The sequence below is a fragment of the Solanum pennellii genome, chromosome 9 (genome assembly GCF_001406875.1).
Source record: "Solanum pennellii chromosome 9, SPENNV200".
In the NCBI taxonomy this organism is placed as follows: Eukaryota; Viridiplantae; Streptophyta; class Magnoliopsida; order Solanales; family Solanaceae; genus Solanum; species Solanum pennellii.
Window position 1 is genome coordinate 5,490,320 of NC_028645.1, and position 17,410 is coordinate 5,507,729.

At 32.9% G+C, this 17,410-nt stretch overlaps 2 protein-coding genes across 3 annotated transcripts; both read right to left on the reverse strand.

Annotated features, from left to right (window-relative positions):
• Positions 1-753: 753 nt before the first annotated feature.
• Positions 754-1,935, reverse strand: LOC107030600 (arogenate dehydrogenase 2, chloroplastic-like). The gene is given in 1 exon segment (NM_001323460.1): positions 754-1,935. A coding segment is annotated over 1 exon segment (1,182 nt).
• A 2,093-nt stretch (positions 1,936-4,028) lies between these two features.
• LOC107031586 (protein SSUH2 homolog) lies at positions 4,029-8,977 on the reverse strand. 2 transcript variants are annotated; one of them, XM_015233009.2, is made up of 7 exons: positions 8,750-8,977; positions 7,636-7,860; positions 6,747-6,813; positions 6,106-6,437; positions 5,810-5,951; positions 5,473-5,598; positions 4,029-4,749 (listed from the first exon to the last, which is right to left on the reverse strand). In XM_015233009.2, exons 1-7 carry the CDS (start codon positions 8,769-8,771, stop codon positions 4,365-4,367), a joined length of 1,299 nt encoding a protein of 432 aa, XP_015088495.1. In that variant the 5' UTR covers positions 8,772-8,977; the 3' UTR covers positions 4,029-4,364. The 2 variants fall into 2 exon arrangements, with proteins under 2 accessions (XP_015088495.1, XP_015088496.1); XM_015233010.2 differs by having other exon boundaries at positions 7,636-7,857; positions 8,750-8,976.
• Positions 8,978-17,410: the final 8,433 nt, after the last annotated feature.

Sequence of the window (17,410 nt, forward strand, 5' to 3'; positions counted from 1 at the left end):
CAGTAGGGGTGAAACTATTTTGTATAAATTGGTTCATTTAAATTTTTTTTGGCAAAAAATTATAATACTTATATATGATTAAAATAATTTTATATGTATATAATAGATGTTGTACTCTCTTCGACTATTTTATATTTCTATTTTTACAGATTTTAATTACCTTATTGAAAATCTTAGCTCTGTCCCTATAACCAAGTTTGGTAAATAGTATATTATTTCACTTCAATTCACTTTTCTCTTTCTTTTATTTCATGATTGGTATGAGAAATAAATATTATTCATAGAAATTATTTTCTTAGTCACTTATTTTCTACTGTATGATAAAAGAAGTGAGAAAATATTATTTCAATAACATTTATATTATCTAGCAAAATATTATAGAGATATAGTGAGATGTAGAGCAGAGGCTCTAATTATAATTATGATCTAAAATAAATTTTAGATGTTTATATATTGCTATAAATCATTTCATAAATGGTAATTTTTTAGTTATTAATAATTATAAAAAGATAAGATTTATTTGCAGAACAGACTAAAAAGAAAACGTGTTATTTGAACAGAGAGTACAATATATCAACTCTTATTATACAAAATTACAAATCTTTGTTGTTTTATTAGAAAAAATAAAAATTATTACACTAATCAACCACTCTGCGTACTTGTCCAGGACAAGTGAGATCTTCGACCTGCGTGTCTGGGAGCAGCTCAAACAAAGAAGAGTCTGATCCGGTCTGAGTTCAGGCACGGCTAGTATCAAGAAAGTGCCTCTAGTTCCTTCCTCTCAACTTTCAATTTTTCAATTTTCTTACTAAAATTAGGAGTAGGTAAAGCTAACCTACTTCCCTTTTCCACTCTTTTCTCCAACTTTTGAAGAACTTGTCCAAATAATTCCCTTTTCAAACTATCCAATGCTGCATCTAATTTCTCTAACACCTCCATTGAATTATTGTTATACATAAACAAACCACAATATAAATCAAAACTATCACTAGTTGTATTCTCCATCAAATTCAACAAACTTTCATATCCTTTTGTGTTTATAGGAGTTGTTTGTGTCCCAAGTCTTTGTAACATTCTTCCAATAGTATGTGTAATGAATTGTGATCCAGCAGCATACTTGTCATGTTCACTACAACTCATTTCAACCATTCTACAACCTTCTCTTACAAAAATGTTGATAAAATTGTTGACTCTTTTAATTCTTGACTCTTCTTGTCCAATTCTAACTTTGTCATACATAAATGGTAGTCCTTTCCAATTGTCTTTACCACTTGTTGGACCAAACATAGGATGAGTACACAAAATATCAAATTCTTTTGGTAGTGATTGAAGAAAAATGTTTTTTGGGAATTCTTTGACTGATAATACGTCTACGAAAAGTGTGTTACGTTTAAGCTTTTGGATGGGAAGAGAACGAATGACGTTTTCGAGTGAATTAATGGATGTGCAAAGTAATATAATGTCAGGATGTTGTTCACATAAGTCATTAGGATCTTGAAAGAAGTGGACATCAAGGGATTGTGCTATGAGGGAATAATCACTACGTGAATGAGCTAATACAACATGGCCTTGTTTGATAAAGGATTTGGCAATAAATTGTCCAAAGTTTCCAAAGCCTATGATAGCTATTTTGAGCTTGTTATTGGAACATAAGAGGGGATTTAACGATGTATTTTCTTCGATATTTGAAAGACTTAATGATTTTGAAAATTTATCAAGTCTGGTTAGATTATCATCAAGATCGACATAGTTGTTGTTGGTGGTGGATGTAGTTGAGTCGCTATTTTGGGCACGGAGAGGGAAGAGTAGGCGGTGGTGATGAAACCGAGTTGAAATAATTGAATGGTGGTGATGCTGGTGATGATGATTGAAGAGTAGCGACGAACATGATTGAGATTGAATATTGTTAGATTGTATAGATGAAAGGGAAAGCATGGTTGGATGTGAACTTTATTTTCTCCCTCTTATTACTTTTTTCTTTAATAACAGAGAGAAGAAAAGAAATAATTTTAGACTAAAAACACAAAGAAAGAAAGAGAGAAAAAATTGGTGTGATGCAAGGAGTAAAATGAATAGCTAAAGGGTATATATAGGGATACTTGGGAGAAAGGTAATAAAACAAGCTAAACAAAAAAAATTAGTAAAGGTAAGTTATAATTATTCAACAAAATTGAATATTTATATTGAAAAGAATAAATATTGGAACTATATTCAAAGTACTTGTAAGATAATTTGTCTTATCTTGAATTAAATATTTATTTTGATGATGACTTTCTTGACTTTGCAAATCTTGGTCAACAGTGAACCTAAGGTTGTCGAGTTTCAATGAGTTTGTTTGCTTTGTAAGTTTGGCTATATAAAAAAAAATATTATTTCTTTCGTTTCATATTAAATGATTATTTTTTACTTTATATAATAATTAAAAATTCATTAATAAATTGATTAATATTATTTTCATTCACATTAAATAGCCTCTTTCAATCTTTCAAAATTTATTTTAACTTTCAAAGGTTATATTAATTGTAGGGATAAAATGTAAAAGAATAATTAATTTTTGATTTAATAAATTAAATAATATAAACATATATTCTGTGTAAATTGGGTGGGAGGAGTATTATTAACACGTGAAGTTATGTCAAAGTTGCAGGGCTGCTTAATTTTATTATTTGCAAGTGACTTTCTTGTAATATTCCTAGCAAGTTCTAAAACCTAAAGATATTCACATATTTAATTTTTGTGGGGCTTGTATAATTAGTGCACCATTTCATGTTTTTGTTAAGTAACATGTGACCAAGTTTGGTAGCTTTGTGATTTGATAAATATGGGTAAGGTAATGTAATTTTTTTTTTTTTTAGAGGCGAGGGTATATCGAAGAAATATTAGAATAAAGTGATTAATGGAGTAGAAATGATATATTTATAGTTTATCGAGGATATGATTTTAGATAGATGGATATGGAGGTTGATGATTAGAGCAGAAGGTTAGTAGACAGTTAATCTTCTATTGTCTTGTTCTTCATTTTTACTATCTGTTGTTTTCTTTATTTTAGTTATCATAATATTTGTTGTTGTTATTATTTTCTTATCGAGAATAACACATTTACCTTCAAAAGATAGGAATATAATAAAGTTACATACATACCATCTTTCCAAGCCTTACTTATAAAATTACACATATAATATTATTGTCGTAATTTTTCTCCTTTGGGAAGAAATTCTTTTTTTGAAGAGATAATTTTTTAATTTTATTTTTTACTCAGTATTCTGTATCCACATTAAAGCTTGACTAGTTTTGAATTTGCGCCTCAAAGTCTCGCATTAAGAGTAAGGTACTTCGTACAAAGGTGCTCCAATCCATATTTAAGGAGACTCAAAATTAAATATCTAAGACTAATTTCTGCATGCTTAAAATCTCTGAATTAACATCTAAGATTAGGTACGGACTTTTTAGACGAAAAGATTGACTTAACTCATAAATTAAAAATCTCAACTTCCCTCCATCAAAATTTAATACACCTGTCATGATTTTTTAATAAATCAAATAAATAATTCATAGAAGTTCAACTACAACGTGGCTTTATAGATATTATTAGTTGTATTAGCTATAAGCTCGTTATCAACATGTTGATTATTAATTAAAATAAATGTTGATTATTGCAACTAATTCAATTTCTAAAATCAGCATAAAGGGATTATCGCTCCAGTCAATATACAAAGAGACCAAATAACTCTCGTCATGCTTGCCGAGGATTGAAAGACTCGTCTAAACTCAACCTCAAACACTAGTTTAACGAGACTAAATGACTCATCCCCACACATGTGGGAGACTTAACAATTATTAGGGCCAGCTCATTGGGAGAATTATTATTAGTAGACGCTTCCAGCACATGGGGCTCAATACTTACATTAAGAAAAATTCTATACTTACTCCATTAAGAAAAAAAAAACAATTATGACATTATATTAATTTTTAAAAAATAAAATAAAACAGGGTAGCTACAAAGGGTAATAGAAAAGAGGATTACAAGATGGAGAATCGAACCTTAACTAATGAGATAAAAGTTCAACTCAAAAATGAGATTAAAGTTCAGCTAACCGGTCAACCGATAATAACTAACGTGATGAAAGATATCTAACCAACCAATAATCACCAACGGTGTAAAAGCTGATAGACAACCAACGAAATGAGCTACTAGGATTTCCCATCATGACAATTATTGATAGGAAGACAACTTCTTTTTCTTTTATTTGGGAACAGTGCAAATCATAAAGCATATTATTCTACACAAAAACCAACATTTTGTCCCCTTGAACACTTGGGACAAACTCATACCAATGATGACAACAACAAATCCAGTTTTTGAACTATAACTTCAACCATTCCAGGCAAGGGCAAAGGCCCCAACAAAACCTAGAAGGATAGTAGTCTTTCATATAAACCTCTCTGTCATTTCCAATAACATAGAAGCTGAAGGAGCGGTTACGATCAGTCATAGTCACGCGAGTCACTGGGACAACTGAGATGATGTGGCGCTCGCATATGATCCTTGCAGTAGTAGGTACAGAAGGCCTCTCTGCAATTACCTCAGAAGAGAACTTGTTCAGGAAATACGAATCAGCAAAGTAGGCTGGCGTGCACTGGTAAGCTTGGTTATTGCACAACTGAACTCCCTTTGCTCTGTGAAACACGTCGTCTGGAACAGAAGCTGCTCCGCTTGTAGCATTAACTTTCCTGGTTGAACGCGTCCTCCTGCAATAAGAAGTAAATTTGCACTTTATACTACAGGAAAATTACATCGAATGCCTTTGGGTCATCTAGTTTACAAAATATGTACACAGTGTTAAGGTAGTCCGTACTTTAACCAAAGTGTATAGGTAGTATACACTTCGGCCATGTTGGTAAAAACTAGATGGACAAAGAGTACATTTACGTCTTATACACCAAAAGATACTACACTATACCTCAAATCATATGGATGAGATACTGTTTGCTATAACGATGACCGTAGTCTGTCATTCATGTTTCAAGGCATACAGTTACGTCAAACTAGACAAGTAGTTTACAGATAGCAGTTCTGGACTGGACTATTATGATACCACAAAAGGATTACATTTGGGGTCTGTATTCTAATTGAAATGAGTATCAGTTCATGTGCGTATTCTGCCCGGCAATTGTTTTTATTTTCTCTAGACAAGAAGCAGGGTACGAACGAGGCGAACAAAAGAAATACAGAGTTCCTAATTAATCACGACCCGAAACCACAAAACTTCTCTTAAACGTTTCAGTAGTTTACACTGATTGATTAGTGTGTTTCTGCCTAAGACAGCCAAATTAGCTTATTTACACAGCATAATATCAAAAGACTAGGTAATTTGTACGAGTAAAACGTCACTTGACAGCATCATGATTTCCTTGATTTTAGTTTTCAATGAAGATTTGAGTAATAATAAATCAAAAGTAAAGATGAATTACCATCTAACAACAGCTACTTTCTGTGTCAAAAGAGAACCACCACCTTGGCATGTTTGGCATTTGATGAGGCCACGAGATTCACAAGTCACACAAGGAAGTTTTCCATTACCTTTACAATTCAGGCATCTGCAAAAGAGGGGGGGGGGGGGAATTCTTTCGGTGAATCGCTTACATCAGTCGGACAACACAAGGATTTGCATTTGTTACCAGAAATTCCACCAACAGAAACCATGAAGGAGAAGGAAATTTAGATGAGAAATAGGGTAAGAGTTTCATCTATATAGATCATAAAACACCAAAAACTTGTGCAACAGTTAACTCTCAGTCAAAAGCTCACATTGTATCAGATCCATCCTTATGAGCAATTAGACCCCTTCCATAGCAAGTCGTACACTGAGTCATTTGACCCTCCTTGTAGAACCCTGGATCTTGATCTGTATTGCAAGTAGGACAAACTGTATTGCCTCGACCATCACAACCTGTGAAGCAAATAACATAAGCAAAAATCACGGAAGGAAAAATGTTAAAGATTAGATAGACAGTACAATAGTAACACGAGATAGAGCTATATACTTTTTTTAGGTGATTATTTTGTTATTCTATTAAGACTATGCCACGAACCATGTCTATTACCTGAACATTTCTCAATAGTTTCTGAATGAGGAATTCTCAGCCTTGATTCCTTGTAAGGTACAAATAAAACAGGAAACTCAGACCTTAAATCTAGCTCCCATATTCCTGTTTCAGGTCCCTTGTCCTTTCCTTCAATGCTGCCACCGGAGTACAGCTCCTTCTCTATAACTGTATCTCTCTCTTCCGTGAAAGTTTCCAGAGTTCCCACATAGACATTGCAGTCTTCAATTGCATGAATCTTCCAGGTCCGAGCTGGACGACTTCCCCAACAGCAGCGATGGCCAACATGATCTATAAGCAACTCTCGTACTTCTACCTCGTCTAGCACTTGCCTGCCGAAAAATTGAGTTAATCAAAATGCTGTTGCAAAAACCATAAAGCAAAATCAAGGAGACAAAAAAGAATAAACGCATGCATAAAACTACAGTAACTATGAAGAAAAATATTGGAAATCATCTTTATATTGTAACTCAAATATTATAATTCCTTGTATTTCTCATTACTTGTTTCAGAACTCTAATTGGTTTCCTGAAGTCGGCAGGAGAGGAAACTTGTGCAGCCATTAACGAGTAATAAGTTCAAAAGATATAGCCTATGTAACCCAAGAAAGACCAGTGTTAAGAAGAATGTGGTGTAATTACCTCCGTTGATCACCAGTAGTCCCACTTGCATCTCCGTAGTACCCACCCTGATAAACAATCCCTTGTTCTGCAACAAGAGATAAACATGATGTTACAAATAAGACATAGTGACAACGCTGCAGGGAAGTCATATGCATACTCTAGAGCAAAGAAACCACTTGCACCGTGCAAGTGATCTAATCACAGTTATGAGCTTTACCAATGAAAAACAAAAGGAAAGTAAAAGGTACCAACATCCTATCATCAGCTAAAATCAGATAAAAATTTAAACAGATAGCTTAATTATATTCAGAAAATTCACAAGAACTATGGCGGTAAAACTTAATGCAAATCATAAGGCCAGACAGTTCTGGTATTAACTACTAACCAGCAGGCAACCATGAATAAGGAAGCACCATATGGGTATGGGTTTGTACAAACACAACAACAACTACGCCTCAATACCAAATAAGTGGGGTATGCTTAATAAATCGGAAAGTCCCTAAGCTAGAAAACAATTTAAAAGTGTGTACATTATGATAAATCAAGTAAACTTGTAATAGCACCAAGCTAAAAGCAACGGTTAAGAACCCTTATTGCTCAGCAAAATATAAGAGTTACTCCATCTGTTTCATTTTATATGTTACGTATTCCTTCTAACTGTGTTACAAAAAGAACAACACCTTTTTATATTTGGAAATTCTTTAATTTTAAACTTCTTATTTCAACCTTAACGGCATACTGCTCTACTACTAGCTCTAAGTGTACTTTCCATATGCCAAAAGTTCTCTTTCTTTATTAAAAAAATTGTGTACAGTCAAACACTACCATATGATATAAAAAGGATGTAGTATATAGAACTCAAAATAGAATAAGCCGGTATGAATTGATGAGTTAGTAGGGAACTTACCATAAAACTGTGGCTGGGATTGGGATTGAGGAGAGCTGATCAAGGGGGCATGGAGAGAAGGAGAGTAAGGAACTGACATAGAAGCAGCAGACCGAATCTCATCAACGCTGACTTCTGATCCAGCCAAGGAAGTCGTGGGAATCACAGAGCCAGCCCTTCCCACATACTCATAAGAACCCCATTTCTCACTCCCTCTTTGACCTGTTTCACTAGCTACGTTCCCTGCTTTTTGGAAGTCACATCAAACACAAAATTAAGCTATGCAAAAAGGTAAAAGCTAGAAAGAATTGAAAAAAAAAAAGATTCCCACTTAAAGCAATTAAGGATGCAAAAAGGGCAAAGCAAGAAGTGGGTTAAACAGAAAAGATTCAAGCTTTATGCAATGAAAACAGGCAGTCCGGTGTGCTAAAGCATGCAGGGTCCAGAAAGGGCCAGAGCACAAGGATCTATACACAGTATTAATTCTGGAAGAGGCTAACCATTTGTGCAAAATTGAACTAGTAATGAAAGGGTATAGGAGTTTTTCAGAAAAGATAAAAGGAAAAGCAAGAAGAGGGTTAACGAACACAGAAAGATTCAGGTCTCAAGCAATGGAAAAAGGCAGCACAATGCACTAAAGCTCCCGCGATGTGCAGGGTCCAAGAAGGGCCAGACCACAAGGCTCTATATGCAGCCGCACCCTATATTTCTACACAAGAGGCTATTTCTACATCTCGAACCATTTATATAAAATTGGACTAGTAATAAAAGGGTATAAAATATTTAGAGAAAGGATTCAAGCTTTAACCAATGATTCTGTGCAAAAATGGGAAAAACAATAAAAGGGTATAAAACATTCATAAAAAGATTCAAGCTTCAGAATACAAGATATGCAAAAAGGGCAGACCAAGAAAGGGGCATAAAAATTGACAGAAAAGATTCAAGCTTTAAGCAACTAGGCTATGCATATAATGGTATAAGCAACAAAAGGGTATACAAATCAACAGTAAAAATTCAATCTTTAAGCAATTTAGCTATATAAAATTGGAAAGATTGTAAATCAAGAATAGGGTATAAAAACTGACATAAAAGATTCAAGCTTTAAGCTTTAATGATGATAGAAAAAATGTCTAACCTATCAACAGTGGCTGCTCCATTGCTCCCAACAAATTTAAGACTCAGATCACAGTTCAAATAGTAGATTTTAACATCATCCCTCTATCCACATGATATAAAAACCAATTTGTGCCTTAATGAAGAAGAAAGTACATAGTCATACTGTAAGATATGTAGGAGATTATCTTCTCACACGCCATTTGCTGTGGGTGTGGGGTCTAGAGCATTGCTGGCACGAGGCCGTAGGGATTCAGCCAATTTCATATGTAGAAGACTTTGTAAATGTCAATTTAGTCTAAATCTATACTGTAAAATTAGAACTCAAGTTTTACATTGTAGATTTTTAGCCTAAACACAATAGTCCATTTCTTATAAGAAAGAAAAAAAAAAGTTTTTTTGTCATTAATTAAGAATTTGCGATCTTCATCTCCGCGATTAATAATAGGACAAAGGACACACATCATTACCATTTGTCCCTTACAAGTTTATAGTTACAGAAATCTCTTAATTGATATAATAATACAATACATTATATTTTATGCATGATATACTAATCTTATGTACATTTTATTACTGATATACTAATTTGATGTGCGAAATACATTAATATGATGCACGAGATACATTAATCTGATGGCTGATACATTAATCTGATTCTCAAAAATAAGAAATTTTGGGATTTGTAAAACTAATAAGGGATAATGGTAATAAGAGAATTTAAAGGTGAGAAATGACAAAAATCCCTCCCTTAAGTTCACTTATTATCCTTATCCCCTATTAGTTTTAAAAATACCTAAAATCCCTCATTTTTAAGTCAAATGAGGCGAATACAAAAATGTGACATAAAATGAGGCGGATACAAAAATTTGACAAAACATGAGACGGATACAAAAATGTAAAAATGAGGCGTACACAAAAATATGATAAAAAATGAGGCGGATACAAAAATGTGATAAAAATGAGACGGATACAAAAATGTGACAAAAAACGAGACGGATACACAAATATGACAAAAAATATATAATGTATCCGCCACTTTTTTATTGTATCAGCCCTATTATGTATCCATATTTTTGTATATTTTTGAGGAATTTTGGTCATTAGAAACTTATAAGGGACAAATGATCATTTAGCCCTAAAAGTATATTATTTATGTTATTTGCCCAAAAAAAATTGTTAAAATTGTTTTGAACTTCACATGTGTAGTACATGTATATTAATGAGGTATAACTTTGTATAAACTTGTATAATACTTACATATATAAAAAAAAAAATTAAGAAAAAGAAGAGAAGAAAAAAACTATATAGTATGACGTATTTACACACGCAGGATATAAACTCCAACATAATTAGTGAATCAGATTGTATTATTATTGTCACGAAATTTTGAAATTTTACTCTAATAGCTATTACTTTCAAAATGATAAATTTTGTGAATATGTAATAGTTATTATTTTCAAGATGATAAATTTTGTAAATATGTAATGAGTACACCTCTCAATGATCATGACCTATACCCTAGTATATCATGGATTAAGACTTTTACTTCGAATAAAACATGGTCTCATAACATGCTCAAATAAATACATCATCTTTAATGGACATTTTTATTCTTTTCCCTAATATTCTATGGTCTAATTAGATATTGGATTCTTTTCTCTCTTGTCTTTTATATTTTATCCTCAAATTCTCTTTTCTTCCTAGAGAAATGCCTTACTTTGATGTCACCGTTTGTTTGAATATTTCTTTTAATGGAAAAATGATAAATATACTTAAATTTTTGTAAATGGTATGCAAATATTTTATCTTATACTTTTGGGACATTGGTGCCCCTGCCGTCCAAAATTTAGAGCATATATACCCTTTATACTAACAGATATACACATGTCATAATCTTATCCACTGAACCGATATTTATTAAATATCGAATCGACATGTAAAATTGCATCATTTGTCTCTATTTAGTCTTCCGCTAGGCAAAGAGCATATATGCTCTAGTTTTTGAATGATAGGAGTATCCAGTGACAGAGCAAGAAATTTTATTAAGAGTGTTCAAGAAAAATAATGTGTGGTTGTCCAAATAATAATAAAAAATATTGTGATATTTGGGTTCAAACACGAAACTCCATCATTCAATTGGACACCCATTAGTCCATTACCATTGCGCCAAAGATATAACTTTTATTAAGGATGTCAACCTTTAAATATATATCCTTTAAATGTAGAATTTGACATATGTATATATAACTTAATTTTTCGATGAAATGTGTCCAATTGGTCATCTTGGGTGGCTCTGGCTACGTCACTGGAGGCACCAATACCTTAAAAGTACGACGACAAAAGATATTTGCATACTTACAATAGTTTAGAGGTATATTTACCATTTTCCCTTCTATTAATGGGGTGTGTAAAATAAAACATGACAAGTAAAACGAACACGAAATAAATGAAAATGGAAATGAAAACCTCAACTAGCATCAAACTCTTTCCTTGTATCATAAGAAACACACCTTTTTATATTCCTACAAATCTTCCACTTCCATTATTCATAAGTTAAAACATTTTGTTCAATCAAAAAAACATTCAAGATGGCTGCTAATAATCAAGAATCTGAAGTTCACTTAAAGCTTTAAGACAAGAGAGTTATTGCTGCTGAAGCCAACAAGGATTTTGTGGATATATTATTCAGTTTCCTCACTTTTTTCCTATTGGAACAATAATCAGACTAACCAACAAAAAACTACCAAAGCCAAAGATTTTTCCTTGTATGAACAATTTATACAAAAGTGTTGAAAACCTTAGTGTTAACTATCTTTATACAGAAAATTGCAAGTCAATACTTTTAAATCCAAAAAATCCATGTACCGAAGATTGCTTAAAGTCGAAAGTGATTATAGATGATTCTGTTTCTAACAAGCACTTCAAATGCTCAAATGACATGAATTCCTCAAACGAGAGCGGTTTTTTCAATGTTAAATGTTGTTTTGGAGGGAAGACATGTAAAGAGATATTTTCAGATGTTAGAAATACAACAAATGATTATTCTTGCATTGCTTTAAATAGTATCGAATAAATATAACAACATGATTTTTATGATAGGCGTGGTGCTTGCTGCAGACGGCTTTAATCGGATCATCATCTGCTCTAACACTTGCCTTGACCTCTTTCTTGATAACACAGAAAGAAGAGAACCACTAAAATGCTACAAACTACAAAAAACAACTTGGCTTGGTGGCTATACCAAAATATGTTCTAATATTAGTTTTTATATTGCTGGTTGTGAGTCCTGATCATGTAAAATGTTTGTGGTTATAAACTAACAGCTCGTATAAAACTAGTCAATTTATGATAAATTCTGTTTGTATTGCCTTCTAGACATGTTTTAACTACCCCTGCTAATTCATTCAGATTTTTTTGTTAATGAGTGAAATTAGCTAGTAAAGCTAGCAACTTGATGATCTTATAAAGTTGTTTTTTGTGATGCAAATATTATATATATTTGATGAAGTAGGAATGTGTTTTCTTTCTAACAAAGTACAAACTTTGGTACTTTACTATAGGAACAAATAATCTTCCCCTAACAAGTAACAACCTAAAGATAAATGATCTAAAATATATTCCGTCCGTCCTTATTTAGTTGTTCATTTTAGAAATGACACACATATTAAGATAACAATAATTAATATAGTGAAGTTACAATTTTATCCTTATTGATTATAGTTTCAAAAAAGGTGAATTAAAATTTGGAAATTTTCAAGAAGTTTAAATGATGGTATAATAGGAAATCTATCTCCCATCGAATCAAATTGGCCAAAGGTGTGCGTTCGTGAGCCCATGCTAAAGTTTCAATTTTGTCCTTTCTTGATTTGTCAAAATGAACAAGTAAATGGGAATAACTAAAAGAGGAAATGTGAACAAGAAAATAGTATCGGAGGGAGTAATTTTTTAAAAAGTAAATATAATAAAGTATTTATTTTTATGCTTATCTTTAGTCATAAATATGAAAAGGTACTCCCTGTGTTCATTATTAACAGAGAAAAGGAGAAATATGAGTTATTATCTTATTTCGAGTTTGATCTTTATGTTATTCGGCTAAGTAAATTAAATTTTCAAAGGAAAAGACTCTGATATACCCTCAATTTTGTTATTTAGAGCTGATATATGCTCGTTAAGAAAGTGACTAAAATAAGGGAGAGATTAACAATGTGGAAAAAAATCGAACATTCAACTATAAAGTTAAATTTTAGCTGGCTAATCAATTGAGATACAAAGATTCTCAAAAAATAATAATAAGAAAATGGAAAAAATAATTATGTTTTCTTAATATAATAAAAGTAATAAATATTTTTTTAAAATAGTGGTCATATAAAATTAAACGGAAGATGTAATAAAGTGATTTGAACAATAAATAAAAAGAGTTTGAAACTCACACATTAATCGCATTCGATGAATGCATTTTATGCCTTTCATTCACAGCTCAGTCAAAATTGAGTATAAAATGGAAAAAATAATTATTTTTTTTAATATGATAAAAGTAATAATTAAATATATTTTATAAGTAGTCGACAAATAAAATTAAACGAAAAGAGTAAGAAAGTAAATTTTAACAACAAATAAGAAGAGACTGAATTTTTACACATAAAACGCATTCGACGATCGCATTTTATGCCTTTTCTTGACAGCCCAGTCAATGTTGAGTGTAAAATGAATTTTTTTTATCTCTTCTTAATATGATAAAAGTAATGAATACATTTTATAAATAGTCAAAAAATAATTATCTTTTCGTGTGGCATACAACACACAAAAAATGGTAAATTTGGTCTTTCATGCACTCGAGCTCGTTTGAAGTTTAAAATGCGTCTGTTTGAACTTCGGAACAAAAACACACCATTATAAGGTCGTAACAGATATCCATGAAAGTTCCTGCAAAAAAAGCCCGGGATCACATATCACCAAAAATCTATGGACTATAATCACACGAAAAATGGTAAATTTGGTGTTTCCGTACTAAGGCTCGTTTAAACTTAAAAATGCGTCCATTTTCCCCTTGAGACTAGCTTACTCCATTAATAAGGTCGTAACAGACATCCATGAAAAATTTCAATAAAAAAAATTGAAATCACGTATCACCAAAAATCTATGGAATATAGCACACAAAAATGATAAATTTGATGTTTCTAACGGAGAGCTTAAAAATGCGTCATTTTTCTCCTCGGGACCAAATCACACCACTAATAAGGTCGTAATAGACATCCATGAAAAATTTCGGCAAAAAAGTCTGGATCACGTATCACCAAAAATCTATGGACTATAGCACACGAAAAATGATAAATTTAATGTTTCCCGCACTGAGACTCGTTTGAACTTAAAAATATATCTATTTTCCCCTCGGGACCAACTCATGCCATTAATAAAGTCGTAACCGGTGTCCATGAAATTTTTTGGCCAAAAACAAGTCAGAATCACTTATCACCGAAAATTCATGGACTATAGCACATGAAAAACTAAAATTAAGTCTTCTCCACATTGAGGCTCATTTGAATTTGAAAATGCGCCCGTTTACCCCTCAGGACCAACTCACGCCATTAATAAGGTCGTAACAGATGTCTGTGAAAATTTTCGGTAAAAAACAAGTCAAAATCACGTATCACAAAAATCCGTGGACTATAGGACACAAAAAAACGATAATTTTTTTAACTTCTCTTTATTTAGTCAGCTAAACAGTATCTTGTAACGGAATTAATTTTTTGCACCTATAAACTAAGCTAAAATGTCTCTTGTAATGTTACTAAATTTTTCTTTACCTATAAACTACATGTTACTACTTCCTTGAAATTATATTTTTATTTATTTTTTCACACGTTTATACTTTTCCTTTTCGAATTCATGAACGAAATTTCAAAATCCACAACTGAGCATATATGAAATGTCATTTCCTCGAAATCTTTTTATATTTAGTATCTTGACATGTACGGGAATCCTTGGGTGCTGGTGTTTGGGCAAGTTTACCTTATGATATAGGCATGTGGCCTACTGTCTTGCTATCCATCTATTTAGACACATTTTGTTGCAGTCTACTATAGAGAGTAGAAACATCAAATGTGTTAAATTTGACAAGATTCAAAAATGGATTAATGAGAAGATATGGTAGTTAGGAGGATAATTCTTCATAGGTATAAAAGTCAAGATAGCAACTTTTGTAGGTGAAATTTAGGTGAACCATAAATTGATTTCACAAGGTAAATGTTGACATTTTGACATATTGTGATGTCATGGATGACATCAATAGGAAGAATTCACTCCTATAAATAGGTAGCTCCTAATTCATTTGTAACACACCTCTAACTTGCCTTAACATCTCCTAAGGCATTTGTTCTCCTTTCTCTCTTGTAGTATTTCACATGTACTCTTTTGGAGTGAAATAAATATTGATTGGTTGTGTCCGAGGAGTAGGCAAAAGAAAACAAAAGTTTGCCGAACCTCGTTAATTCCTAGTGTTCATTTTGTTGTTGTCTCATTTACTATTTATTAGCTACATTTAGATATAGCAGTTGTGATTCCATCACTCTCTATATATTTGGCTTCCGCAACAAAATGTATCAGAGCCAAGGTATTATCTAAGTATGCTCTGTGGTTGCAGCATAGTCTGAACTTCCACATCAGAAAAAGATTTACTTTGGTCTTTGCATTGTTAGCTAGTAAATAGTATTTGTAGTAAAATGGGAGACAAAGAAAATGATGAGTCCATATCAAGTGTCAATAATACGTCATCATTGGCATCTTCGCTTATGACAAGAATTGTGTCAAATGAGAAATTTGCAGTTGAAATTTTTGACGGGTCAGGACATTTCGGAATGTGGCAAGGCGAGGTCCTTGATGTTCTTTTTCAACAAGGGCTAGATATTGCCATTGAAGAAAAGAAACCAGACGGTGTAGGAGAAGAAGATTGGAAGATTATCAACCGTGTTGCTTGCGGTACCATTCGATCTTACCTTGCAAGAGAACAAAAGTATCCATACACGAAGGAAACATCTGCAAATAAATTATGGAATTCATTGGAGGAGAAATTCTTGAAGAAAAACAGTCAAAATAAACTTTACATGAAAAGAAGACTGTTACGCTTCACTTATATTCCTGGTAGCACAATGAATGATCATATCACCAGCTTTAATAAGTTGGCGACAGATTTGCGAAATATGGACGTGACTTTTACGGATGGAGATATGGCCTTAATGTTGTTAAGTTCACTTCCCGATGAGTTTGAGCATCTTGAAACGACTCTACTGCATGGGAATGATGAAGTATCTCTCAAAGAAGTTTGTTCTGCCTTATACAGTTATGAACAAAGAAAGAGAGAAAAACAAAAAGGCGGAGAAGCAGAAGCACTAGTTGTGAGAGGTCGTTCTCAAAATAATATGAGAACGAAGAAAGGGAGATCCAAGTCAAGATCGACACTCAGCAAAGATGAATGTGCTTTTTGCCGAGAAAAAGGGCATTGGAAGAAAGACTGCCCAAAGTTGAATAGCAAAGCCAAACCAAATAATGGGAAGGCTGTCATGGATTCAAATGTGGCTGATTGTGATGATTCCGATTACTCACTAGTTACAACAGATCCATCCAAATCATCTGATGTATGATTGATGGATTCAGCTTGTAGTTATCATATGTGTCCCAATCGGGACAGGTTTATTGATTTACAAGAAGGAGAATGTGGAGTTATTCACACTGCAAACAATAATCCTCGTACCGCATATGGTGTTGGTTCAATCCGATTAAGGAACCATGATGGATTAAGTAGAACATTAATAGATGTTCGATATGTACCAGATTTGAAGAAAATCTCATTTCTGTAGGAGCCCTAGAATCAAAGGGGTTCAAAGTCATTGCAGATAATGGCGTGATGAGAATATGCTCTGGTGCACTGGTGGTAATGAAGGAAATTCGAAAAAATAATAACATGTACCACTATCAAGGTAGTACAGTTATTGGGACAGCGGCAACAACATCCAATGACGAGAAGGAGACAGAAATGACCAAGCTGTGGCATATGCGCTTGGGGCATGCTGGAGGGAAATCCTTAAAAACTTTATCAGATCAAGGATTGCTAAAAGGAGTAAAAACTTGTAATTTGGAGTTTTGTGAGCATTGTATCAAAGGAAAGCAAACAAGGATTAAATTTGGAACAGCTATCCATAATACTAAAGGTATTTTGGATTATGTTCATTCGGATATTTGGGGTGCTTACAAAACACCTTCATTAGGTGGGAAACACTATTTTGTAACCTTTGTTGATGACATTTCTCGAAGATTGTGGGTGTATACGATGAAAATAAAAGATGAAGTATTGGGAATTTTCCTCAAATGGAAGGAGATGATAGAAACTCAAAGTGGCAGAAAGATCAAGTGTATTCACACAGACAATGGTGGCGAATACAAAAATGATCTTTTTCAGAAAATTTGTGAGGAAAATGGCATCGTTAGACATTTCACCGTAAAAAATACACCACAACTGAATGGAGTGGCAGAACGCATGAACCGAACTTTGCTGGAGAAAGTTCGATGTATGTTGTCTAATGCTGGCTTGGGCAAAGAATTTTGGGCTGAGGCAATAACATATGCGTGCCACCTCATTAATCGTCTACCATCTGCTGCTATTGGTGGGAAGACACCATTTGAAAAA